Below are 27,471 nucleotides of genomic sequence, written 5' to 3'. Positions count from 1 at the left end.
ACATTCGCTCAGCGCAGGACCAGAGAGGCTGCCGACCTGCAGAGGAGAGATTACAACACATCTCAGGCCACTCACTTTGTGACTGTGATACAAGGTTTCCGTGGCGACGGACGCCGTTTAACGTTGGGCTTCAGCCACTCAGGGCTCTGCTCCCACCGCTGACCGAACGCCACCCGGCCCGGGCCGTGTCACAATGCGCCTCACGACGGAGGAGAAAGTAGAGTTGGGACTGAAGGAGCAGGGGACAGTCAACCCGGCGTTCGGGGTAAGTGTGCCGTCCTCTCTGATCTGACTCAAACACTTGTGGAGGCTTAGAGATGGATCAGTCTGCTGTAAACATTTTTATTAGTATTAAATGAAGGGAAAGCAGTTTTTATTTTGCTCTAGTTTCGGCATTCACTTTCCTACAGTACAGTGAGAGCTAAATGTAAGCCACTGTGGAATGTGAAATGACCGAAGCGTGGAGGGGCTGCAACAGAAACAGGATATTGCAGTGGAATCAATTGCATAGCTTCATAGCATGAGTTGGTCTTGAGTTAAGTCGGGAAAAAAAGAGCTCCGACCCAGAACAAGAAATGTAATTTGATGAACATAAAGATAAAGCCTTTTGAAGTGGGGATGTGTGCTTTGTGTGTGAGCCGATGGGAGAAGGTCAGGCTGCATGGGGCGTGCAAGTGTACACAGCTGAGCACAGGGTCCATGAAATCCCAAATGAATGAACAATTTGGAAAAAAAATGGGAACACCAAACAAAAGCAGCTTCGTCTGCAGATGGGCGACTGCGTCAAACTGCCAAAATAATACAAGCAAAGCTACAGGGCCCCATTTATTATTATTATGCTGTGTATTATGTATTGTGTGCGACCTGGCAGTCCCACACAAAGGAGAGACTTCCAAGATCAATACAACAGACGTCAAAGATGTTGAAATAGGATTTATACATTTAACAAATGTTCAATATTGCAGACTTTGACGTTTGAGGTTTTCGTCATTCATTTTATTGGCTTTGAGCCTTTGGGTACATTTCCCAATAATGCCTTCAAAACTTAAGGCCATTTTACGTCCCACTTGTTGTTCATAAGATTTACCTGTGACAAAAGTACCAAAAGTACAAAAACGTACAGTGAGATGTTTCCTCATAAAGGTGATACAGTAACTTCACTCTGTAGAAGACATATAATGTTCCATTGCCGGTATATACTACATGCATCATGCCGCTGGGAGACATTTATTTGAACAAACTATTTGAACAACAAGAGATTTATGCACATTTGTTATTACCATATCTAGTTCCCTTCTGGGTTCTTCTACAGTGGCCATTGCACATAGCATGTGAGGGATCCCTCCTTATGGCTCGTGATCCAGATAGCCATAACAAAATGGAAGCGGATGAGGACACACCTGGTACAGAATGTCTTCTCTCAAGACTCACCGGGACAAACTGGCATCTCTGTCTCTGGCATTTGTCTGTCCGTTTGCATAAGAGAGCTTTTTGTTTGTCGGCGCAGCTCCAGTCCAGTGGAAGCCAATTTACAGTTTCAGGTATCAACAACGGATGGGGGGGGATCCAACCCCCGGATACAAAGCCCCCGATTGTCTGGGCGGCTCACCTGTCTCTGTGCTGGACGTCGGTATTCTCTCGATACTGGGACACTGTCATGGTCCAGTAACTCTGACCCTGTACCACCCCCTCCCCCTGCAGGTTGTTTCTAATGTCGGTGATAATAGTACTTTTAATCATTGCAAGTGAATAATTGACACTGTTTCTGTGAAAGGCCACGCACTTATGGTCTGGCCCCCCTGAGAGGCTGGAGGAATGTGTCTGTTGGCAGGAAGCAGTCGGTGTGACTGAATGTGCACAGAACTGCACATCTATTCGCTGCATGCGTACTTGGATGGAAGTGTGGAAATCCGGTCACCGGCTCACAGAGAGCAGCAGACGGAGCCGCTTGGCCAATCTGGTGTCCTCGGGCAGGTCTTGAGACTTTAGTTTGTCTTAAGTATTAAATAGAGAGTTTGCTAGAGGAGCATTTCTTGACTGGTGGACAGTTGTTTAGGGGCGTGAGACAGCTCGCATATTTCATAATGTTGAGTCAGCTTGACCTCAACGTCAGGTCACCAGATGATGAGTGAGAGCGTTCGGGTGAGAACTTCTTGTTCCTGTCCCGGACAAAGTGTGTCTCCTGACTTAAGCAAACACAGATTGGGGCTACTGGGAACCAGTCACAGAGCAGCAGAGCTCTGATTATTAAGAATAACTACATGTAAATAGTCAATCTTTCCACTAAGGCTCTTGTTAAGCTAAAGCATCCCCTGCTCTGTGGTCTGTTTGATTCTAAATCATAAATCCTAATTTACTAAATGAACATCGTGTTGTATTGAAGAAGACTTGAAACGAGAGATTGAGACCATAAACTTGTTTACAATGTTTACTGAGGGAATAAGTCATTTTCTCAGTGGAGAAGTCACCCCCTGCTGTTTAGTTTCAGGACATTCTTGCATCAGGTCCTGCTTCCATCTGCATCACAGCATCCTTGAATCACTTCTTAAGTATCTCTCTGCGTGCTTCAGCGTCACTGACTCGGAGGGGCTCTCCAAGATGCAGCCAGCGAACTGATCGGTCCTCCCATGCATATTGTCACTGCTGTGACATGCAGACATGTGAGCACATCACGCTGTGCCCTTAATAATCGCACGGCTGCCACTCTTTAACTCCATTTGTAAAAGTGTATAATATTTGTGTAATATATAGTACAGTACATATATGCAATTAGACACGAACACGCTACAGTCTATGGGCACACTCATTATTGTTTAGTGGAGCTGACGAATCTGAAAGTGCGTGTAATAATATTCTAGCAAATGATTCAGCTGACAGAGCAGAAAACAGCGAGCTGACACCAATAAGCTTTGTGGGGTTTTATTCAAAGATGGGTTGGGTTTCACACGTCAGTGTTTCTCACTCCTTCGCTGGTGGTTTGGGTACTTCCACCTGAACACGCTGATAACCACTAGATGGAAGCACCTCCCCACCTAATGGCCGGAGCAAACGGCCACTTACACCACCTGCCGGGGCCTCGGTGGAGGAGAAGTGCTGTGCAGATGGGTGTCTCTGTACTGGGGAAGAGACGCAGTGGACGTGATGTGCAGAGGAAGCATTTTCCTCTTGTTTGAAGTGCTTCTTGAACAGATTTAAGCCCTGAGACGGCGTCAGCGGGTGTCTTGTTATATTATGATATTATAATTATGTCATAGTGACAGGAGGCCCGATGGAGTTGAGATGTGCAACATCTTTGACCTGTAAAGTCCATTAAGTAGTTTAAACGGGTTATTTAGGCTTAAGCCTCCACATATTGGAAATGGTAAAACTTTATTTCCTCTCCATAGTGACGTACAACCGGGAGGAAGCGCTTGAAGTTTATGAATTACAAATGAAATTTGGTGGAACTTAAAATTGTGCTTCTTTGCTCATTAAACAAAGTTTTTCCTCTCTCCAAACTTGAGAAATGAAAGGAACAAACAGTCTATGCAGGAGTTGTTAAAGAAAATCCATGGATAACAAATCCCCACCTAATCCTAATCTGGACAAAGATTTGTTTTATTTCCACTTCTTCTTCTCGACGTCCCTCCTGTTTCCTCTTTCAAAGTTCTCTCAGACAGACGCATCCTCAGAAGGGTTCGCGTTCACATCCGCCATCGCCTGGATCGTCTTGTTCCTCAAAGAAAATTCCACCCAAAAAATGGCCTTTGAGCCAAAATAATCTAAGAATTTATAACCTAAAAATAACGGCTGACTGCTCCCTCCTCTGAACCTGCCGGCAGGGGCGACACCAAAATGATTTTAAGGGCGAAGCTTCGAAAAGTCGATACTTTGGCATAAAATGCTTGATTTCCATTTACACACCACACGCGTTTGTGCCTCACATGGAAGCAGAAGCTGCGGCGCTGTTTGCGTCGTAAACATCACACAGAGGTTGTGTGGCCGGTGAAGTTTCCCTGGGTCCAAACGCCCTTCCTTATGACAAAGTCTGACATTTCATACTCCTGGTAGCTGCTGCGGAAAGTTCAGCAAATTGATTGCTGGCTTTTTATTAATCTGTGAAATTACAAATTGGTTTTGCACTGCATGGATTAGCCCGGCGGATAGTGGGCTTCTTCTTCCTATAGATCTTCTACTCTTACTTAAGAGGTTGGGCTCCAGCACGTTTAAATTTGCTCATATCTTGTAAACGGGTTGTTCTCTGTTCATAATGTCCAGTTTAGAATGCAGCGCTTTCCATGGCCACTGCCTTCACTGCTTCAGTTTCTGATTCCTTCTGTGTATTAATATAAAACCGACACCTTGCCCCCATGAATATATAATATAAGCTTGTCTTGTTGATTAATGATTTAAAAAGATAGACAGTAGTCTACTTGTATCTGTATTTTTCTCAGTGCAAGTTCTAAACTAAATATTCAGCTTTTATCCATCGTTATCCATGTTATATATTTCAATAAGCAGGACCACTCACCTCGTTTAAACACCAGGGCGAGGATGTGCTCTCCCTGAAGTCGACGTGTTTTATGTTCCACTCTCTTCAAAGCAGGAATTGGCTGTAATTCAGCTTTCAGCACCTTATTCATTGCACTTGGTGTGCTTCAGGAGAACGCGTGAAGTTCCTCTCATACGCATGGACGCCATGTAATCGGTAAAGTATGCCCACACCCCCGGAGATCGGTTGATCCAAAGGTATCTGGTGTGAGGGAAACGTGGACCTGGCCGTTGTATTGTTTTCCACGTATGTCCCGTGGACGGACGCTGCCGAACCGTTGACCTTCGGCCTTGCTTCCCCTCCAAGGACAAAGACAACGATGAAGCGCCGCAGCTCGCCCCGGACATCGCCGAGCCGCAGACGGAGGCCCTGGACGAGGCCCTGGACAAAGGGCCCGATCTGGTCTATGCCCTCAACGACCGGCCGCCCTGGTACCTGTGCATCCTGCTCGGCTTCCAGGTAAACCCCTGAGGTTTCAATTTGTGAGTTCAGCTTATTGCTTCTCATCATCAACGGGCCGCGTCGATGGCACTGCAATGCAAGTGTAGGCTGGTGAATGTGAGGGCCGCTCGCTCTCAGTCCATAATACTTACATACTTACTCATACCATGCTGGATGACTCATTTACGGTGCTCGTATAACCCTTTTCACAAGAAACATGATTTCGGGTGATGGCAGGCCTCGTGAATCGCGTACTTACGTCACGTATATATGCGATTTATTGAGCTGAAAGCAACTATTTTGAATACTTTTCACAAAATAAATGATTCCCCTGGCTTACAGTAAATGGTCCCATGTGTTAAACACCGATATATTATTGTCGACTTTGTGCGATACCTCCGTAATTGCTGCGAGCAACGCCTGTGGCATTTATTCAAACTCCAAATCCTATTTCAGCAACGGCGCTCTCTCCGGGTGTGTGGAGCAGCTCGTCCTTTTTTGGGCAGACAAGACGTTGGGGCGTTAAGGGGGAGGGATTCTTCAGCATCTGCTTTTATTTAACGAAATGATAAAATATATGGTTTAGCCTGTTCTGTACAAACAGCAGCCTCCTTTTTGCTTCGTGCCAATCCATCAGACTCACTTCAGAGGAACTCAAGGCCTCTTCTCTCAACAACGTGCCGTTTATTCCTCATTTGTATTCAAGTGTTTTAGACCGGTTAGAAAGTACTTAAAAGTTTTACTTCCTCTTTGTAAGCAGCTGTCATTATTAGGTCAGTAATTCCATTTGGACGTCACACACTTGACATCCTCTGAAGTATTTTCATGGTGAAGTCCACTTCAGATCCTAGTCTGAGGGAAAGTTTCTTTCTTTTCTCAGGTCCCAGAAACCATATTTCTACGACTTAATAAACACTTGTTTGAGTCTACTTAAGTAAATCAGGAGACCAGAGGGTCATCAGTTTGAGCAACCATGACATTTGAATCATGCAGCTCAAGTTGTTTCAAGGAAGCCCTGCACAGAATCACCTCTAAAGAGTTTGTTGTGATCAAGGTTTTATGTAAATGAAAACACTTTCAATTAGCTACAGAAAGGCTCTCGATGAAATGACGTCCTTTTGCTTTCAGCAGGGAGAATAAAACCAGACACACGATGAAAGGCCGCCGGCGTATTTGGCTGCTTAGCTTCTTGTTTGAATTAATGAACATTTATTTGAAGAAAACAAAGACTAACATTTTAGAATTCATTTGAGATTAAAAAAATAAAAAATAGCTCTATACCCCTGAGGAAGAACGTTTTTGCATGTTTTAGGAAGGTGGGGGCAATTTGTGAGAGCATAAGAGCAATTACGGCTAATTATCGTCTGATAATGATCTTTTTGGATTGAAGCCATTGACTGCCAAGTTAGCAAGCCACAAGCGTCTTTGAAATAGTTTAGTGCCTTGCCAAATAGTACTTGTTTTATTGTTATAGTTTTGCCACTAAGGTAATTGTATTGTTATTGGACTTAAGTAAAACAATGGTTTTCATTTGTTAACCCCGGAGGAGGCATCTTCCTTTGGGTGGCTTAAGGACTGTCTCTTCTAAACATATTTTGCCAACACTTTGAGGTTTTTAAGACCACTTTATCATCAAAAATAACGTAGCTTGTAGTTTTTAGCAAACGTTACTCAAAAAGTGTATTTGCCTGCGATTATTTTCATTCTCTGAGTGATATAAATTTAGTATTTTTTAATTGAGTGCAATTGTAGTTGAAACCATGTAAAGTGGACGCTGTCAATATGGGATTGAAACGCATTTACCGGAGATGTATTGCGGCCTTTTTAGCGGCCTTCTTCATGAAGGAATCTTTCCCCCAGTTCCCAGTCCTGGAACTGGAATCTCCATCTGATTTATGGGATATGTCTGCTTCAAAATACCTCCATAACTCTGCTGAGACCCATCAACATCTGCCTTGAGTTGTTTTTTCTTCCCTTCATCCAAATTCTTCTGTACCGACGGATATCTTTCTTGAACTGAAGCAAACCCTCAATCACGAGGTGCTACAAAAAGATCCACGCGTATCAGGTTTGCAATCTTAGATGTTTTTTATGTAAGGCACTGTGCGGATCCGAGTGCTGGATCGGACTTCACTAATGGGTGTCGTTTTAGATGATGAAAAACTTGTTTGGCCTTCAGGGTTGGAGAACACCTCCACACGTGGGATCTGATTCGATGTGGCAGCCTCTGTGAACCATTGCTGCTAAATGCTTAATGTGATGCAGTTGCAATATCCCAAGTTCGGTATTCCGGCTTGTTTCGTCTTTATTTCAAGAAAATATCAATGGAGTAACATTTTGATTGAGGAGAAAGTTTTCAGACACCCGGTCATTTATCTGCTGGTCACATTTAAACGGCAAACAAGAGCTGTGCAACAATTTATTTGTATCATTATATATTTCCTGAAATACACTACCTGTGTCACGTCTGGACCCTGGAAGGAGACTCGGACTCAGGATCAGAGCTTCCAATCTTTCTTTATTTTTAAAGGACAGATAGTAACTATGTTCCGGGACAAATCTAAGTGGGAATTCCGAAGACAGGCAGTAGGTCGGCAACGCGGAAGGCAACAGATGGTTCTGGTCCAGGGGAATAGGCAGGTTCGTGGTCAGAGGCAGGCGGAAGGTCGAGTCACAGGTTCTAAGGGGTTTAGGGGTAGATAATCAAAAGGCGGTTCAGCAGAGAAGTGTACATTCAATACCTCACAACCTGCCCGCTGCGTCGGGCTGCTTTTATAGGTATTTCTCTCTCGCAGGTGTTTAGAATTCCGGTGATTGACTCCGGAGGACGCGTTCTTTGGCTCCCCCTAGTGGCCTCCTGCCGTCACGCTGGGGTTGAGACCTCACAGAGCCCCCTCCTCCACGGCCGGCTCCTGACGGTCGAGCCACTGTAGACGGCGGGCGACCCCGCGGGCGAGGTGCAGGGCGATCCGGGCGCATCCGATGAAACTCCTCTATTAGTTCTTGGGAGAGGACATCCCGGGCCGGGATCCATGATCGTTTTTCAGGGCCGTATCCTTCCCAGTCCACCAGGTAATGGAGGCCGTCCCGCAGACGTTTGGAATCCAGCACCGCCGTGATAGCGTATGCCGGACCCCCATCTATCTCCAGTGGGGCAGGTGGCGTTGGTGTCGGTAGAGATGGATGGAGAGGGCTAGCATGGACAGGCTTCAGAAGAGACACGTGAAATGCTGACGAGATTCGATAATGTTTAGGTAGAAGCAGTCGGTAGGTTACCGGGTTTATGCGATGGGTGATTTTGAATGGTCCGATGTATCGTGGCCACAGCTTCCGGCAGGGCAGACGCAGCTTCAAGTTTCTCGTGGATAGCCACACCCTCTGACCCGTTTGGTAGCTGGGAGCGGGCCGGCGTCGTCGGTCTGCGAACTTCTTTTGCGTGCTGGCGGCTTGGCGGAGGTGACGATGGGCGGTCTCCCAGACTTCGCCACTGCGTTGGAACCAGTCCTCTACGGCCGGTACGGGACCGGGCCTAGTGTCCCAGGGAAACAATGGGGGCTGGTATCCCAGCACACACTGAAACGGGGTTAATCGTAATGACGAGTGGAATGTAGAGTTCTGTGCGTATTCTGCCCAGGCCACGTACCGGGACCAATCATGTGGATGTTGTAAGCAATAACCACGAAGGTACTTCCCCAGTTCCTGGTTGAGTCTTTCGGTTTGGCCGTTGGTCTCTGGATGGTATCCGGACGTCAGCTTCACCTTTATTCCCAGCCGGTTGCAGAACGCCCTCCAGACCTGAGACGTGAACTGAGGACCTCTGTCTGAGATGATTTCTTCTGGAAGGCCGAACGGGCGAAACACCTGGAGGAACAGACACTCTGCCATCTCTATGGCTGAAGGAAGGTTACACAGGGGTATAAAGCGACACATTTTAGAGAACCTGTCGACTAATACTAAAATAGTAGTAAACCCCTCTGACGCCGGTAGGTCGGTGAGGAAGTCCACTGCCACATGGGACCACGGTCTCTGGGGAGTGGGCAGCGGTACTAACTCCCCGGCGGGGAGTTGACGGGGGGTTTTAGTTTGTGCACAGACCGGACAGGATAGCACGTAGTCCCGCACGTCGGGGGCCAACGAATTCCACCAGTATTTCTGGGACAAGAGCTGAGTGGTTCGGGTAATGCCTGGATGTCCTGATCCCAACGAGGTGTGACTCCACTGGACGAGTTGAGGTCGCACTGATGCGGGGACATAGACCCGGTTGGCAGGGGTGTCAGGTGGTGCTGGGTCTGTGCGGAGCGCGTCCTGGATGACGGACTCGAGCTCCCAGTGGATGGGGCCGACGAAATATGAGTCCGGTAGGATGGGTTCGGGATCGCCCATAGACGCCGGAGACCCGTATAGTCGTGAGAGTGCGTCCGCCTTTGCGTTCTTCTCTCCGGGCTGGTACGACACGGTAAACTGGAAGCGCGTGAAGAACAAGGCCCACCGGGCCTGACGCGGGTTTAGCCGTCTTGCCCCTTTCAGATACTCCAGGTTGCGGTGATCAGTCAGGACCATGAAGGGGTGCCGAGCTCCCTCTAGCCAATGCCTCCATTCTTCCAGGGCGAGTTTGATGGCTAGCAGTTCCCGGTTGCCCACGTCGTAGTTTCTTTCCGCCGGGGACAGTTTCTTTGAAAAGAACGCACATGGGTGCACCTTGGGGGGACTCCCCGTGCGTTGGGATAGAACACCCCCGACCCCTTCTTCGGAGGCGTCCACCTCGACAATAAACTGGCGGTCGGGGTCCGGTTGGTTCAGCACGGGAGCTGAGGTGAACGCCAGCTTAAGGGTGTCGAACGCCTTCTGGGCTGCGTCAGACCATGGGAGTTTGCCTTTCTTCTGGCTCGTAAGGGCGGTAAGTGGAGCAGCCATTGCCCCGAAGTTCCGGATGAATCTCCGATAGTAATTGGAGAACCCCAGGAACCGCTGGAGCTCCTTTACGGTGTTTGGTGTAGGCCAGTTGTGCACCGCGTCTACCTTGCCTTGGTCCATGGCGACCCCTCCTGGCGAAAGCACGTATCCAAGGAAGGTGAGCGTTGAGACGTGGAACAGGCTTTTCTCCGCATTCACGTAGAGTTGGTTGGCCTGCAGACGCTGTAGCACTAAACGCACCTGCTGGACGTGCTCCTCCATACTGTGGGAGTAAATGAGCAGATCGTCAATGTACACAATAAGAAACCGATTTATCATGTCATGGAAGAGTTCGTTCATAAAGGCTTGGAATACTGCGGGGGCGTTTGTGAGCCCGTAAGGCATCACCAGGTACTCGTAATGCCCTCTTGCCGTCAGGAAAGCCGTTTTCCATTCATCGCCCTCCCGGATGCGCACCAAGTTGTAAGCGCTACGGAGATCAAGCTTAGTGTATATGCTTGCCCCTCCTACCTGTTCCAAGGCCGCGGGGATGAGGGGCAGAGGGAACCGGTTCTTCACTGTGATCGCATTCAATGCCCGGTAATCGATACACGGACGGAGCCCTCCATCTTTCTTTCCCACGAAGAAGAAACTTGAAGCGGCCGGGGACGTGGAGGGGCGGATGATGCCCTGCTGCAGGGATTCCTCGACGTACCGGTTCATGGCCTCCTCCTCTGGTAGGGACAGCGCGTATATCCGACCCCTCGGCAGCGGTCCCTCTGGCAGCAGCTCGATAGCACAATCGCATGGTCGATGGGGAGCCAGCTCTGCGGCTTTTTGTTTGCTGAATACCTCCTGGAGTGTCTCGTAGCAGGGGGGTACTGCCTGGGTCTTTGTAGCCGTGGCTGCCTCCACCGAGGTGGCTCGGCAGGTGACGTTCAGACATCTGGACATACATTCAGGAGACCAGGTCAGTAACTCACCTTGTCTCCACGAAATCACAGGGTCATGGAGCACAAGCCACGGGTGTCCTAGGATCAGAGGCTCCCGGGGAGAGGACACTATGAAGAACCTTATGTACTCCTCGTGCAGCGCTCCGACCCGCAGAGTGATGTTAGCCGTCTGGTGCATAATCATTCCGGTGCCCAGGGGCTGCCCATCCAAGGCGTTGATTCGGAGTGGAGGACGCACCGGGATGAGGGGCACAGATAAACGGTGAGCCAAGTGTTGGTCCATAAAATTCCCTGCCGCCCCCGAGTCCACCAACCCACGTACCTCCTGCTTCATTTTCCCCAACGATAAAACAGTAGGTAGGGTTAGTTGTTGACGTGACATGTTTAACACTGGAGACAGTCCTACCTTGGCGGAGGTGTAGGTCCAGCCATCCTTCTGACGGGGGGGTCGGAGTCGGCAGTTCCGAAGGAGATGTCCCGCCTCGCCACAATACAAGCACAACTGCTTCCTGATCCTCCTTATTCTCTCCGCTGGAGACAGGGGCAGGCGACCTAACTGCATCGGCTCCGGTCCCTCGTCGGCCAGAGGAGGTGTTACCGGAAAGGTGGGCTCTGATGGAAAACCGGCTCGCGGGGGTCGTCGGGACTCGAGGAGGTGTCCCACGCTAATGGATACTCGGATGTAATCGCCAAGCTGGGTGACATCCCCTCGGCACGCCAGTTCGGCCTGGAGTTCAGGACGGAGACCGCGACGGTAGATGGTCAGGAGTGCGGTCTCGCTCCACCCGCTGCCAGCGGCGAGGGTCCGGAACCTCAGGGCGTAATCTGACACCGTTTGCGAGCCCTGCCGGATTTCGCACAGCAAATCTCCCGTTGTTTTCCCGGTAATGGGGTGGTCAAACACCTCTTTAAACTGTGCTTGAAAATGTTGCTCAGACAGAAGTTCTGGGGCTCCCGCTGACCAGAGGGCCGTTGCCCAATCGAGGGCTCTTCCTGTTAACAGGGAGATGACGAAGTCGACTCTGTCCTTCTCCGTTTGGTAGTTTGCAGAGTGGTGGGCGATATACATCCCGCACTGCATGAGGAATCCCAGGCATTTGCCAGGAGAGCCATCATACTTTCCCGGCATAGCCATCGGGGCGGGTCCGGTGGATGCCGCAGGAATGGCGGGTTGAACCGCCGGTGTGGCGGACTGGCGTAGGAGCTGGCATAGCTCCTCAACTCGTTCCTCCTGCTGGGCGAGCCGAAGTTGGAGCTCCGATGGTTCCATTTGAATACTGGTGAGGTATTCTGTCACGTCTGGACCCTGGAAGGAGACTCGGACTCAGGATCAGAGCTTCCAATCTTTCTTTATTTTTAAAGGACAGATAGTAACTATGTTCCGGGACAAATCTAAGTGGGAATTCCGAAGACAGGCAGTAGGTCGGCAACGCGGAAGGCAACAGATGGTTCTGGTCCAGGGGAATAGGCAGGTTCGTGGTCAGAGGCAGGCGGAAGGTCGAGTCACAGGTTCTAAGGGGTTTAGGGGTAGATAATCAAAAGGCGGTTCAGCAGAGAAGTGTACATTCAATACCTCACAACCTGCCCGCTGCGTCGGGCTGCTTTTATAGGTATTTCTCTCTCGCAGGTGTTTAGAATTCCGGTGATTGACTCCGGAGGACGCGTTCTTTGGCTCCCCCTAGTGGCCTCCTGCCGTCACGCTGGGGTTGAGACCTCACAACCTGTTTGCGGCTTAAGTTAACTCTAGATGAATAGCAGCTATTATGCTGATGAGCTTCTTATATTTCCACATATTTCTTGCAAAAGAGGATTAGGAACACCTGCTTTGCAAAAGAAAGAGCAATGTCAAAGCAATGACAAATGTCTTGATTTTGAGAAACAAATGCAACAAATATTTTTCCTTTTAAACCCTTCAAAGTGTCTCCAAATAGAAAGCGTTTGGTTGCCTCCACAGCACTACATCCTGGCGTTTGGGGGCATCATTGCAGTCCCGCTGATCCTGGCCGAGCCCCTCTGCATCAAGGACAACAACGTCGCCAAAAGCCAGCTCATCTCCACCATATTCTTCGTGTCAGGATTATGTACGATACTGCAGACGGCTCTGGGTACCAGGTAAATCCAGCCATCACTTGCACTAACAAGTTCCACACATGCGAGAACAACTTCAGCAACTTCCTGTTCCAACCCCGTCTGGTTTTAAGATTTACAGCTGGTGCAAATTGAGGGAATGCCCCGGTTGAGAGTTGAAAGGGAACTGCAGTTTATTTCCCTTTTCACAAGCATTTGCCCCGAATGCTTTACCGGTCTGATGATAAGGATGAGCCAGTATTTAAATGAGAGGATTACAATCAGGGCCTCCTTGCAATGGTCCCGTGACGGTTTTTTATGTGAAGCCGGAGCAGCCCGGAGCGCCAACCTCGGCCAACGCAGAGACTCACGACATGTCCTGAAAACCTTTTCCTTTTTGATCCTCAGAGTTTACACGGCATATTCCATGGCTTCCCTTTCATGTTATGGAAATCCTGTTTGGCACTTTTAGAGGAAAGTCCTTCTAAATGCGATGCATCAAACTCTATGTACAGAGCAGCTGTCGCTCACGCATACAGTGGAGTAGGGTGCAGGGCGCACACACACTTCCCTGCAGATACTAGTGAGCCAGAGAGAACTGAAGACGCTGTTGTTTACAGTTTTCCACCTACATAGTTTGGAAAAGGATAAAGGGCCAAAAGCGGAATCCCAGCAGACACTATGATATTTAATAATGTTAAGTCCTTTCAGAAACAAAGGGAATGAAGGCATGAAAAGATAAAGTCACATAGACACAACTTCGAAATAGTCTCTCTCAAACCAACACACAGTGAGCTCTGACCTTTGACCCCCGTCACCTCACTCACTCGCAGGCTACCGATCCTGCAGGGCGGGACGTTCAGTTTCATCACGCCGACCCTGGCCATCCTCGCCCTCCCCAAGTGGCAATGTCCGGCGCCAAAAGACTCCGTGACGGCCCCCACACCGCTGCAGAACAGCACGGGCCTGCCGGAGAATGACAACTCTGATGAGGTCTGGATGTCACGGATGCGTGAGGTATTCCAACTATTCACTTGAGCCAGAAGAGGATTTCTTTACTACTTCTACTACTTCTGAGCCCCTACAGGGGGTCCGGGGGGGATTTAAAGGGAACAAAGGAGGCTGTGTCTCATGGTCACAATTCAAGAAAATTGAGTGCCATTCGTAACCAATACTGAGGTTAAATCTAGTGGGTTTGTAAATATTAAGGCTGTCAACGTAAACGCGTTAATATATGCGATTAATGTGGCTGAGATTAATGCAACAAAATATTCTAACGTAGTTAATGTACGTTTGTTTACGTACGTTTGTCTGGTCCCGGTTTCGGACTACTTTTTTTGTTTCTTTTCATTCACAGTGTTAAAAAGCCTTAAAGTTACTTTGAAGTTAATATGAATTTACTTCCTCCGGGAACTACCTCGGTATGCTTTATGTTGTCCAGGTACCAAAAATGTATTCAGCTCAGTCGCGTCCTTCCTGTCCACAGATCCAGGGAGCCATCCTGGTGTCCTCTCTGCTCCAGATCGTCCTGGGCTTTTCGGGGCTGGTGGGTCTGGTTCTGAAATACATCGGCCCGCTGGCCATTGCCCCGACCATCAACCTCATCGGCCTGTCCCTGTTCATTGAAGCCGGGAAGAAGTCCGGAGGTCACTGGGGGATCGCTGCTCTGTGGGTCCCTGGCGTGTCACACGCTGCATTACGCAAACGTTATGAACACAATCTTTAAGTGGAGGATATATATTTATGAAGCACAGCCTTTTCTTCTGTTTACCGGTGTATTGTAGCAGAATTGTCAATATTGTAAAATGGTTTAGGTCATGTCCACACCATTGTTGTGTTCATGGTGTCATATCAAGTCCACAACCTGGACTGCTCATTACTCGACGCCCTGTGCTAATGTCAGCAGCTGTGTTTGTTCCATCTCTCGACTCCTTACTTCCGATTTTCACTTCAGGTCCTCTCACAAACACTTCTCAGCAAGATAAGACATAGGAATGCATGGGAAACCAGAAACAGACGTCTAGTCTAATGTCTGTGCTTCTGTGCAGCGAAACCTCTTCACTGCTGCTGCAGCCCAGTGTTCCACATGAATGCACTTTTGATAGACTCACCCTCATGAGATCCGTCTTCATTTACCACCGCCATCTCCAGATAATTCAGACTAAAGTCATTACACTGTGGGTTTTAAAAGCTTCAGCAGATCCACCTCCTGGTGCTCTGCACGGGTGGTAATAAGTCATCCACCTTCCTCAGCCTCCCTGCCCAAGCATACACCTACCACCCGCACACAAACAACCGACGCGACCCGCTTTATCCCAACCCAAAGCTGGGAATCAGAACCCTGAGGGCGAAGCCCCAACAGAATGGAGACGGCTTGAAGAGGCGGCCCAGCGGGCCCCGCTCACAAGCGCTCGTATCCCACTCGGTGTGCACTCTGCCAGTTCATTAAGTGATTTAACTAGTGTGTGAGATATGAGAGGTATCCCACGGTAACTAGATCTGGCCTATGGGAGCCCGCGAAGGGGCGTTTGCACAGTGTGATCTCTGCCCGGTAGTCACTCCTCATAACGTGCAGCCAATTCGCAGAGTCACGATACTGATGATAATAACAGTATAATCCAAGAACATGACTATGAACATCAGACTCAGGCTAAATATTTATTTCCCTAATTGTGGCCTGAATTGCTTGTTGAAAGATGTACCATAATAATGCAACCGTAAAAGTGTGTATGGTTAATATCCTGGTATGAATAAGGTCAGTTCAGAGGGGTTTTCTGCAGGTTTTCTGCAGAGGAAGCTCTTCTCCATTATCACATCATCGCTCACTCCCTCCCCCCTCGGGCCTCCTGACGTTTTCCTGATCTTTCATACAAGATCCATTACAATTATTTTTACTTCTTTTTTTTAGCTCTTTCTCATTCTATATATTCGCTGCCGTTGATCCCTTTTAACACTTAGCACATAACACATAACAATTTGATTCGTTTCATGTTTGTGGGGCTGAGACGGACAGAAAGTAACTCACTCTTTTTCTCCTGTAAACCTTTTATGGCCTGTGGACATTTCCACAGGCTGGAGACTTTACCCGTGGAGATAACATGCACCATGACACTGGCGTGCTGCGTTTCAGGCACAGCGTGAAGCGCTTCACAGGCAACACGAGACGCCCTTCAAAGGCAACACTCAAGTATTTAACAATGCTCCGATGGCGGACACTTTGGCCACGCTGAATACACATGGCCGTTTTCACTCACTCCGCCCCCCCCCCCCCCCCCCCCCCCCCCCCCGCTGTGATGTATGGAAGCATAGCACGATAAGGCAGACTAACACCGTTTTGAGGGACGGCCGATGCCTCTGGGGAAAACTAGCGGCATGACTCAATTTTGACCCGTCTCCTGTCTTTCCACAGCACGGTGTGTCTGATCCTGCTCTTCTCGCAATATCTCAGCAAAGTCAATGTTCCCATGATTGCTTACAAGGACAAGAAGTGGAAGGTTTTCCAGTATCCTCTCTTCAAGCTCTTCTCTGTGAGTGGCTACCCCTCTCCGGTTCTCACGTCCGTCATGGAAAATTACGTAACATTTTCCCCTCAGCACCCTCATAAAGAACAGTTAATAACATCCGTGCCTTGATTTAAAACAATGATTTTAATCAGCATATTTCAAAGATTCATCCAGTGTCAGGCCAAAGGATGCCAACGACATTTGTTCGTATCTATTTCAAGATGTCCAAAGAATGAACGTATTTATTGAATTATACACATCCAATAAATCATATACAATATCAGACTGTTATACATTATACAGAGATATTGCTATATTTAAAACGAGTAACTTGATTTTCACCTCAAATGTAAAAGTAAAGTTTTTACATTGTCATTAATTCTATTGCCATTCCTGAAGCCTTTCTGCAGACACAGTTGCTTTTATCTTACATGCTGGTAAAAAAAAAAAAATCCACTCAACGTACAAACATGGACCATGGACTTATTTTCAAAAGTAAAGGTTTGTTAGAAGAAATTGGTTAATTCGTCAGGCCGACTGTGGAGCTGAACATGCCAGGGAGAAATACATATCATTATTATTATTATTTCATTTATAATAAATATAATTTTATTATAGTTATAATATTTTATTTCTCCCAACCTTAAAAAAAAAAAAGTCAATGTGACCAGGATAATTACACTCAATGTCATCCTACATCGGGATGCAATGAAATGCAGAACACAATGAAAACAGCATTCCTGTAGTTCATTATTATTATTATTATTATATTACTACCATAAAAATAGGATAATATGGCTGACATCTTCATATTAGAGGTTCTACATTAGGAACTGATGTCTGAGCATGTGAACATCATCTAATCCAGAGTCCTGCTCTCTGTCCCACCGCCCCGCTGTCAACTCCAGCCTAATCCCGGATGCCTCTGGAGGTCTTCCTTCAAAGCCTTCTCTTTCTTTGTTGGGTGAAACTTCTTTCCTGGGGTTAGGTAAACACAAGTTAGGTCACAGTCATTCGTGACTTCTGAGCCCTTCAAATATAATTATCTTTAGATCTCCTGCCGCTGTCCGGCAGAGATCTCTTGTGACGATAAACTCAGCGAATGTGTTTTAACCTAAATTCTCTCAGGGTGAGTTTTAGTCTCGCCCACATTACTTTTCTTACATCTGCCCGGCTTGACTTTTTATTACAGTGGCATTCCTGCAATACTGACCCGTCGCTGTCCATGAGACTCTGCTGATACATGCGCTGCTTTGGGTGCAAAAGCCACTTACACTGTGAAGTGAATAATATATTATATGTATGTACACAGAAGATTGATAGAGATGTACGCTGTGCCATCATAAAACAGGACTTCAACAACAGCCAAAACAAACAAAAGTATTCTGTGGCCTGACTCACAAAACCGCTTTAAACCTTTCAACCCAACTAGACAGCAGCCTGAAGGCTTGTCGGTCATGTTTGAAGTACCTGTGTGTGAATATGTATGAATGATTAGAGGTAAAGTATACACTCTTCTGATATCTCCCCGGTCCCAAGGCAAGTTGAACAAAGGCATAAAGTGTAACATGAGAAAATGCAATGATTAGACTATAGTCATAATCCAAGAGGTGCTGGATGGCGGCCTCACCGTGTGTCGTGGGTGTTTGAACGCTGAAATAGTGGAGTTTGTTGGCGAGAGGCATTTGCTTGGTTCTTCTTGGGCCGGTTCGTTGTTTTTGAGAAAGACTCAACCTGACACCAGGCATGTGGTTGAGTTTAATTTTCTAATGTTGGGTTTGAAGTGTCCTTTCAATCCCCTGAGACGCTGTGTGTCTGATGCCAAAATCCCAGGCTTTGTTCGGGATGTGCGGCGCCTGGCTTGTCTGCTTCTTGCTGACCATCTTTGACGTCTTCCCCGCAAAGTCCGATGAGTACGGCTTCTCGGCCAGGACCGACATCAGCCTGGACGCCGTCACCAACTCCCCATGGTTCCACGTGCCTTACCCGGGTGAGTGCATGTATTATCACTCTCTTCTGAGGGTGGAATATTAGATTTTGGCTTTTCAAGGAAAAACATACCTGTACAAAAGAAATGTACAAAGCCAACGAGACGACGAAGGAATAACTAAGAATAAACAACAATAAAATAAATATCAATAAAAATATAGATAACTAAACATACATTGCGAGACAAGAGGTAGACTCTCATACGAACGTTCCAGTCACAACACCAGAGATTACTCACACAATATTATTGTAGTATTGCAATATCGGTTTTAATGGTTCTTACCCCTATGGACGTACCTACACTTGTATAAAGGATTTCACAATAACTATGGGGGTATCTGTGGTGTCCCAAGCCGCTCCAGCGGTTGTGCCAATAACAAACAATCTGCCAAATATTGTGGTCAGCAACGTGTTTTCACAGCAGTTGTTTTTACACTTGGGTGCTTTGGTTCATGCTGTTATAGTGGTTCACACCGTAATCAACTTTCCTGCCTGCCTCTCCTTAACATTGTCTTTGACAAATTGCCAAAACTCAAGCAGAGGACGTTCTGCTCCTTGGCTGAGGGTTGCAAAACTGCTCTTTAATGATCCGCCAAAATGTTGTGCCTGAATCACAGCACGCCAGTGTCATAGTGCAGAAACATTTGATCGTTAAGTGTCTAAAAGAGACAATGCAAGATAGATTTATAAAGTGCCAGATTTGTAAAGTGCCAGATTTGTATCACAACAGCTTGAACTGTCAACAACTTGTGTTGTATTTGAAAGTGGAGAATGTGTGTCTTAGTTGGAACAAAAACGGGCTGCCTGCACATGTTTGTCTAAAACAATACATGGATCCTACCAGCGTCAGTTTCCTTATTTACAAATTTTAACGGTGATGCCAGTTTTATGGCCTTTTGCACATGGCACCTACTGTTTGGTGCCATGTGTGTTCACTTAGACACTTTAGACCATCTTTACAAACCGCTGATTACTCCTCGTGGCCATAACTATCGCCAAGGAAACTATCCTCATGAACTGAAAATCAAGGAAATATATACATATCGCACAGTGGAAAAACTTGATTTTGGATCACATCTCAATAGGAAATCTACCTTGACCCGTCACTTACAATACAACAGAACACCACTCCATCCGGTCATCTTTTACTAGGTTTTTGCAAAAATGATACTATCATCACATGACACCATCATACTGATATTGACAATTAATTCACTAATGTGTCGTTCTCTTGTTGTTTTGTCTATGTATCGTCACTTAAAATAAAATTAAAACAAAAATGTTTTAAAAAGTATTTAAAATGTTGAAAGGTTGTGGTAATAATTCGGTGTTTAAGCGTAAAGTTGTGTCGTAATGTGCGTGGGATCTAAAACATGTCTACCTTGCACCCCGCAGGTCAATGGGGTATGCCCACAGTGAGCGTGTCTTCGGTGCTGGGCATGACGGCGGGGGTCTTGGCATCCACCATGGAATCAATCGGCGACTACTACGCTTGCGCTCGCCTGTGCGGCGCCCCCCCTCCGCCGACTCACGCCATAAACCGAGGCATCGCGGTGGAGGGCATCGGCTGCATCCTGGCCGCGCTGTGGGGAACTGGAAACGGCACCACCTCCTACAGCCAGAACATCGCCGCACTCGGTATCACCAAGGTACCGCTGGTCTCCCCACGTGGGATACCGCTCCCATTTCAGCAAACAATTGGTAACTTAGATACATGTGTGTTCATCCAGTCATGTTGCTGCCTAAATAAATGTTGCATTCACATGTTTTGATTTCCAACAACAAGAACATTTAGCAAGTGTTTCCAAAAGGTTGCTGCAATTGGCTGTGGTGAAAAACAAACAAGCTTTTTACAATGTGTTTTTCCAACAACTTTTCCTTAATCTTGCTGAGAAACGAGATGCCTTTCTACGATAACTTGGGTACTAGGGAATATTAAGTCTGAAATTCATAAATGAAGAAATAAAGTCACCTGCCATGCTTTTTTTTCTACCATGGTATTAAATTGGGTTTAGTACATCAAGGAATTTCTCTGATATTGTCAATGGATTACTAAACTAGTTGTTTTCAAGAAAGATACTTTTTCCTCGGAGGAACCACCGGTGCTGCCTTCAGCTCCGATGAATCACAGTGAGAACTGAAGTTGACTTTATTCAAACTTTATTCAAACTTTCCGAAAGCCTTATTACGTTCTTTTTCTCATGAAGATCAAGCTTTATGTGGTAGTAAATGATTTAAAATTGTGTTCCAGTTTGGATTTAAGATAAATTATGAGAAGAGTCAAACCCTAATTTTCTGAATAGCAGTGAATAAATCATCATAACTGAATCCCGATTGGTTTCGGCTTGTTTGAGTACGTTGGTCCGGACTCGCACTACAAGTGATGTGATTTACTTCTGCACATTATGCACGCAGTTACACATTACTGAGTTCATGTCAATGGTGTGAAGTCCATATATAATCCATCTCTCGTGGGCATCAATAGAGTGTGCCGGTATTCAGTTTTGCTCACATAATATTGTCAGCTGAAAGCCATCAGTGCATTTACACAAGGACATGACTGCAATTTTGAAAAACATCCATTTTAAACAACTTTCAAACAAGTTAGATCATGTTTTGCTTTAATGGATTGAGCGATGAGAAAAATACATATAAAATAGCATTCAATTCTTTTGTTTTTTTGTTGTTTTCTCTGCTGAGAGGGTTGGATATGAATAAAATATATATTGTATATACACTGTACATATATACAGTATCATCTATGGGGGGACTTAGTTAGCCCGGTCAGGAGAGAGCTTTGTCCTCAAAGCTGAGGACCAGTAGGGTCAGTAGGTGCCTCTGTAACTCAACCCAGCTTGTGAAATACGTAAAAATAAACAGCTTCCTGTATCATGGCGGAGAATGCTTATTGCTTTCTTCATACACAGAGTGGGGAGATTTGCTTTAAGAAAAAAATGTTTTTAAGAAAAAAATGTTTTTGAGGACCGAATTAAGAGAAGTCTTCTTGTTTATTGTTATCTTGTGATTTATATTTTGAAAATGTCAGTCGTATACAGGCATCCTGTCTCTAAAGACACACAAACCATGAAATTAAATAATTACTAGTTCAAAGATGGTTGCAACGTTTTTAGACTTTTTGGGAAAATTGTCTAACTTTTCCCATTGGGCGAAATACATAAAAAACCTTTCAATAATGAGAGCAATCTTGTTCTCCGGGTCTAGAAACATTCTGTGAGAAAATTCAGTTTTGGAGGAATCAACCATCAGAATCACACAAAGAATAAATATTCCTGTTTTAAGTTGTATTTGTATGCAGTTCCTCACTAAAACTGGGCCTCAGTTTGATGTACCCAGTCTTGTCTTAGATAAATAGGTTGTACGGCTTGTTCAGCAGACTTGACCTGAGTATTTCCCGTCTATCTCGGCTTTCTTGTCTCCGCCCAACCAATCCCAGATGAGATGGGTCCCCATTAAGACTTTTTCTTGTCCTCAATTTTCCCCACCAAATAGTGTCCTGGTAAAAAAAATAAGTAAAACCGAGGCAGCACAAAGACTATGCTGGAAAAGAACCTTCTTGTATTAAAAGGATAACCGAGGTGTGTTCACTTTATGCCAGGTTGGCAGCAGACTGGTCCTCCAGACGGCCGGGATTCTGATGATCATCCTGGGGATCTTTGGGAAATTCGGAGCAGTTTTTATCACCATCCCAGACCCGGTCATCGGAGGCATGTTCCTCGTAATGTTTGGAATGATCGCAGCAGTGGGAATATCCAACCTCCAGGTATAATCATTGCAATACTACTACAAAATCACCTCCCGCTTGGAGTGGTGAGATAGCCCCACGCCCCTTCCTCTCAAGATCAAGACCCTGAGACACAAAACATCTTGATCTAGGTAGTAGAGTCCAACTGGTTCGAGGGGTGACACTGACCCTTTGACCTTGAAATTCAAGCACAAAGTAGAGTTTCTATGGGCATCGAGAGATTATTTATTGGGTGGCTTACTTTGCAAAGATAAGAATATAATAATTGGACACAGTAGAAAGATAAACACGTAAACTAAGTTGTAAAAAGTAATAAAACAAATTACCTAACTGAAGATTTAAAATTGTAGATCAAAGGGGAAATACACATTAAACTATCCCTGAATAAAAAATATGTGTTTACTTTACCAACAGAAGATATTCTTTTGCCTTGAACATTAGTTTAGGAAATGCGTTTTTGGTGTAATCATCAAGTACATCATCATGGTGAGGTCAGTGAACTTTCCTCCTGATACAGTAACAGAGTTCCTTATTTTGATCATAAGAAGAATTAATTAGGGATTTGTTAGAGCTTCAACAGCAACCAGTGAGAATATCGACAAATGTCTGAATAAAATAAATCTTCACAGCTTCGGACCTCCCTTTCTTCTCCAACACAAACACACTGGGACGTTATCGTTACAGATATATTTAATCAAAATATAAAATTGCTAACTTTCAGCTCTGTTAAGTATTTTTTTTGGCCCCAGAATGTAGCAGTTGGCAGATCTGTCTCAGTGGAGTACTCCTTAAAGAGCACTAGCAAGTATTTTGATGAGGCGTTCTTTGGATTCCACGCAGCAAGGAGTTTGAGGGAGAATTTGCCAAAAAAGAAAAACCTGTTTTTGCTTTGTAACATTGTATTCCCTGAATTATTAGTATAGAGCGCCAATATCCCACCCAAACAGTTTTATTTTGTGTGCATATATCATATATATATAAAATCCTCGCCAGAAGGAAATAAATATTGTTAATAAAAGGTCGGAAGGTAAGGAGTCGATCGGGTACACAGTATTTATTTCCATATATTTTTAAAAGCAGTTTGCATTGATAAGGTGATCAGAAGGCCGGCCCCCACAGCTTTTGATGACATCAAAGCTCAAAGCCAGTTGAACAGAAGCTAACAGTGCTAGTGGGACAGAAGCTAACGGTACAAGTGGAATAGAAGCTAACAGTGCTAGTGGGACAGAAGCTAACGGTACAAGTGGAACAGAAGCTAACAGTGCTAGTGGGACAGAAGATAACGGTGCTGTATCACATTCTTCAATGGCGCAATGAAGGCTTTTCCTTTGCTCCCACGACCAAACTCACAAGAATCCTGGAACAAAATAGAACATTTTTTTGTGAAGTTCCATAACAGAGATGGCAGATCGACAAATGAAATCTCTCTCCCTGTCTCCCTCCCTCTCTCCAGTATGTTGACCTGAACTCGTCCCGTAACCTGCTCATCCTCGGCTTCTCTACCTTCAGCGGTCTCGTTTTACCGACCTGGTTTCACTCCAACCCCGGCATCATTGACACAGGTGACTTTCAGACATTCCTCACTCACAACCCTTGAGACGATTTAAAAAAAGGTATTGACGACCGTTAATACCAGAAGATCCAGATTGCAGAGGACTATTGATAGTCCTCTCAACATTTGCAATCTGTGCCCCCCGCCAACAATATTTTGGTCGTATTTATTTTACTTTGGGCAAAACATTTGGCTGACGCTAAGAATTGCATCTTTGGCCTCCAAGTCTGGCTTTTTCATGAAAAAAATTGAATTGAAATTGACACATCCAAGCTATAAATCCTCCCTCGGGAGCGACATGGTGCTGTGACAGCAATTGGGAAGTCCTCCCAATGCTCCACTTACAGCCTAAGCTTCTAAAGCCAAGGTGTTGCCAAATCCATCAGGCCCAGATGGCCCCCACTTGGTTCAATGGCCTCACCTTAAATTGAACTCTGGATTTAGTAATTTGTTGGCTGGTTTAAATGTCAGTTGGGTTGGCAACATGGCAATTAAACACCTAAATTTACGGGTCCGGTGTGTTGGGCAGTTTAAGAGATTAACACTCAGCTGGAACCAATCAGCAGTTGTTGCCCACCATTTACACTTTGAACTCCTGTACTTCAGTCATTTTACACAACTTGGTCCTTGTCTTTTGCTTTGGGCTTAGGCTGGAGAGCGTTGTAGTCATGTGGAGTTAAAAATGTCTGTGATGCCCATCCCTTTGAGAGACCTTTGACTGCAAAGATGGGATCAATCAGGCTAAATGAGTCCATGCTGTTTGTCGGGAATAAACTTCTGTTTGTTGTAGTTACGGCCCATCTGTACTCCCATGTCATTCAAGTGTCTTTGTCATTTCATGTTTTAATTGCAAAAGGAAACCAGCACGAACACATCAAAAATACAAAGTAATATCACTTGTAATATTTTTCATCATATGCATAACATATTTTTTTACTAAATCCGACAGGCAAAACCATATTATGCCAATCCAACAGGCACCACGTGGAGCTTCTACAAACGCAGGTCTGATCAATCAGAGGACCAATTAGGGATCAAATGATTCCCAACTTTTGATGACCTATGGATCGGGCGCATCTCTCCGTGGCCCCCTCCTTAGGAGTGCCGTCAAAAGAGCAATCCTCCAGATTAAACAGATCTTTTTCGCAGACATAAGGTCTTGATCCCATGAGTCATGTGACGCGAGTGTCTCCTTGGAAAGTGCTAATCCAGAGTTCAACACTGGGCATGAGGGTTCGTCTGGGTCTCTCGGGTCTAGGCTGCTTACCTTTCAATCCGCTTGGCTAACCGAACACTTCACTGTCTGTAATCTGCGATAAAGCGCTCTTTCACCTGACTTATTTCCCCGGTTGATAGCGCCACACAAGAGGAAGCTCTTCGTCAACACACTGCTGCTGCTCTTACAGACGTCTTCAGAGGCCCAAGTGAGATTTAAAACCAACTCAGTGGGGGCCATGAACTTTTTAATGCTTCCTCTCTGGGAGAGAAGGGGTCAGGAGGGCTCTTTTGAACGGGGTTGTGTACGTCAACGCCTTTTGGTATTCTTTAAAATGTTGTTTCAATTTACACACAATTTTACGGATGGTAATGTTTATTTGGAGCCCGACAGTGTCCCCCACAGTATTCACACAAAGCGCGTGTCGCCACACACGGGCCAGCTCCGACTCAGCCACGCTACCTTGACATAACTCTGCCATGCAAGATTTTACTCCTCCACGTTTAAGATATTGGTCTCGATCCAAATACATATTTAGTTTGTGGTGATTATGAAATTGAAAAACAAAGAGTTTAATCAAAGCTGTTCAAAGTAAAATAAGATAAAAAAAAAAAACAGAAAGTCAAGTTTGTGTGCTCACATTAATCTTGGCTGTCAATTGTTATTCATCACGCCTGGTTTCTATTTATTACTGTCGCTGAATTTGAAGCACCAAAAAAGAGCCACTGTTTGGTGAAGTTAAGATTAAGATTGATCGGTAGAATGTTTCCTCACTTCACTACAACAAACAAGACGGCAGCCAGCTGGACTAAGATGGCCAGAGAAGTAGAAGTTTCCTACTTGCAGTCGTAATATATGCTACTAAAATAAATACTAGCGGGCAGAGATCAGCGTTTTTCTCTGAAAAAGTGATTTTACTGCCTTCAAACCTCACTTTTTCATTTTGTATTATCTGTTTACAAACAGTGAATCTAGAAAGTACACTTGATACCTGTTGATTCAAGGTGGCAGAGCAGCACTCAAAGTGTGATGTTTAGATTTTACTGTATGCCTCCAGTGTGGTTCACATCCTCACTAGGTTTATCAACCTTTCAGGAAAGAGTCAGCAACACTTCGGCTGACATTTTCAGGTCTTGCTTTCATAAGTTGCATGTAATATTTGAGATTTTTATAACTTTGTCTGACTTGTGTCGGAGAAGCTTTCGTACTTGTATTCTGTCTGATGTCTATTCCTATGAAGAGTGTGTTTGTGTGATTGTTGGCATTATCATTGTTGGTCCGACTGTAGTGGACAGGAGAAGTTCTGTATTGTTTATTTTACCCGTCGGGAAACTAGCCAGTTTACCAATTAAATCTGGTGCCAAACTTCTCTTCTCTTACGTGAGATGTATTTTTGTACATGGTCACTGACTAAAAAATAAACACCAGGCTGAGTTCTTTGCATTTGAAGCATATATACATCTAGTGCTCGGCCCCTCAGGATTCACTCTCAGCTCTGCGTTGATTTTGGTTTAAGGGAGCTTGTATTTCTTCTGGTTTTAGCGGGCTTATCCTGACCTCTGACCTCCAGGTTTGCAGGAGGTCAGAGCAGAGAGCAAAGAGAACATGCCATCATGATTTATAAATGTTTTCCCCCAAACCGCTGACTGGGTTAGTAACACATATCCTGTCTCTACTCTCCTCTCTTGAAGGGATGAAAGAGCTGGACCAAGTGATCGTGGTGCTCTTCACCACACACATGTTCATCGGAGGATTCTTTGGGTTCGTGCTGGACAACACCATTCCAGGTATGTCCAAGCAATCGTGTTGGTCATGAGATCACTGAAGCCATGCCATCTAATAACCCTGCCTCTTCCTCTTCAGGCACCGAAAAAGAGCGGGGCATCAAAAGCTGGCAAGACGAAGCGCAACAGGGAAGCAAAAACCTGTGTGACGAGTCGTGCTATGACATCCCGTACTTAAACAGTGTTTTTAAGCGATTTAAATGTTTCCAGTACTTGCCCTTCCTCCCTTCTTATAAGACCAGGCGATAGGGGACATCTAATGAACCATTAAATGACGTGGTTTGCATTGGTGCTGGCTTATTAGCCCCATGAAATCAACCAGTTAACAGTTGTAGAGGTTTTATTAAATTACATGCATGAATCTAAACCCTGTAACTTCTTTAGGACTCCCTAAGATGAACACATTAGTCCGTGTATAGGCTAGAACATTAACTCAAACACTATTGACTTTCTACTACAAAGTGGAGGTACCGTGTCTCCTTGCAGTTGGAATTAAAAACAAAAACCTTGATGTATAGGTTAATAAAACATCTGTAGTGCCTGAACAAACAAAGAGCAGCATGATACATTCACGAAGAGCTTGCAAAAAAAACATTAATTAGACCAGTGGTTCCAAAACCTTGCGCTCACCTTCGACGATATAGTAACATGGAAGGTTAAACTTCTAAAGTTAAACATATTTAGATCAAAATTCTGTATCAAAAGTACCAGTATTTTTCATTGTTGCTGTCTAAAGCAGAATCATCATAAAATAAATAAAGATGTGCACTGTTTGAAGT

The 27,471-nt window shown here is 45.5% G+C and overlaps 1 protein-coding gene across 1 annotated transcript; it reads left to right on the top strand.

Annotated features, from left to right (window-relative positions):
- Nucleotides 1–27,471, top strand: LOC120809503 (solute carrier family 23 member 2). The gene is made up of 12 exons (XM_040163351.2): nt 1–265; nt 4,838–4,990; nt 12,773–12,930; nt 13,719–13,902; nt 14,372–14,553; nt 16,295–16,412; nt 18,222–18,378; nt 19,773–20,026; nt 21,994–22,158; nt 23,594–23,702; nt 26,600–26,695; nt 26,772–27,471. Exons 1-12 carry the CDS (start codon nt 194–196, stop codon nt 26,939–26,941), a joined length of 1,818 nt encoding a protein of 605 aa, XP_040019285.1. The 5' UTR covers nt 1–193; the 3' UTR covers nt 26,942–27,471.

This window comes from Gasterosteus aculeatus, chromosome X, assembly GCF_964276395.1.
Source record: "Gasterosteus aculeatus chromosome X, fGasAcu3.hap1.1, whole genome shotgun sequence".
NCBI lineage: Eukaryota > Metazoa > Chordata > Actinopteri > Perciformes > Gasterosteidae > Gasterosteus > Gasterosteus aculeatus.
The sequence above is the reverse complement of the archived record's forward strand: the minus strand, read 5'-3'. Positions and strand labels throughout refer to the sequence as shown.

Bases quoted from the DNA above. Each gene is read 5' to 3' on its own strand.
- LOC120809503 (XM_040163351.2), top strand. From the start codon at position 194: ATGCGCCTCACGACGGAGGAGAAAGTAGAGTTGGGACTGAAGGAGCAG. The intron at 4,991-12,772 runs GTAAACCCCTGA...TTGCCTCCACAG, and splicing joins GCATCCTGCTCGGCTTCCAG to CACTACATCCTGGCGTTTGG. The intron at 20,027-21,993 runs GTACCGCTGGTC...ACTTTATGCCAG, and splicing joins CCGCACTCGGTATCACCAAG to GTTGGCAGCAGACTGGTCCT.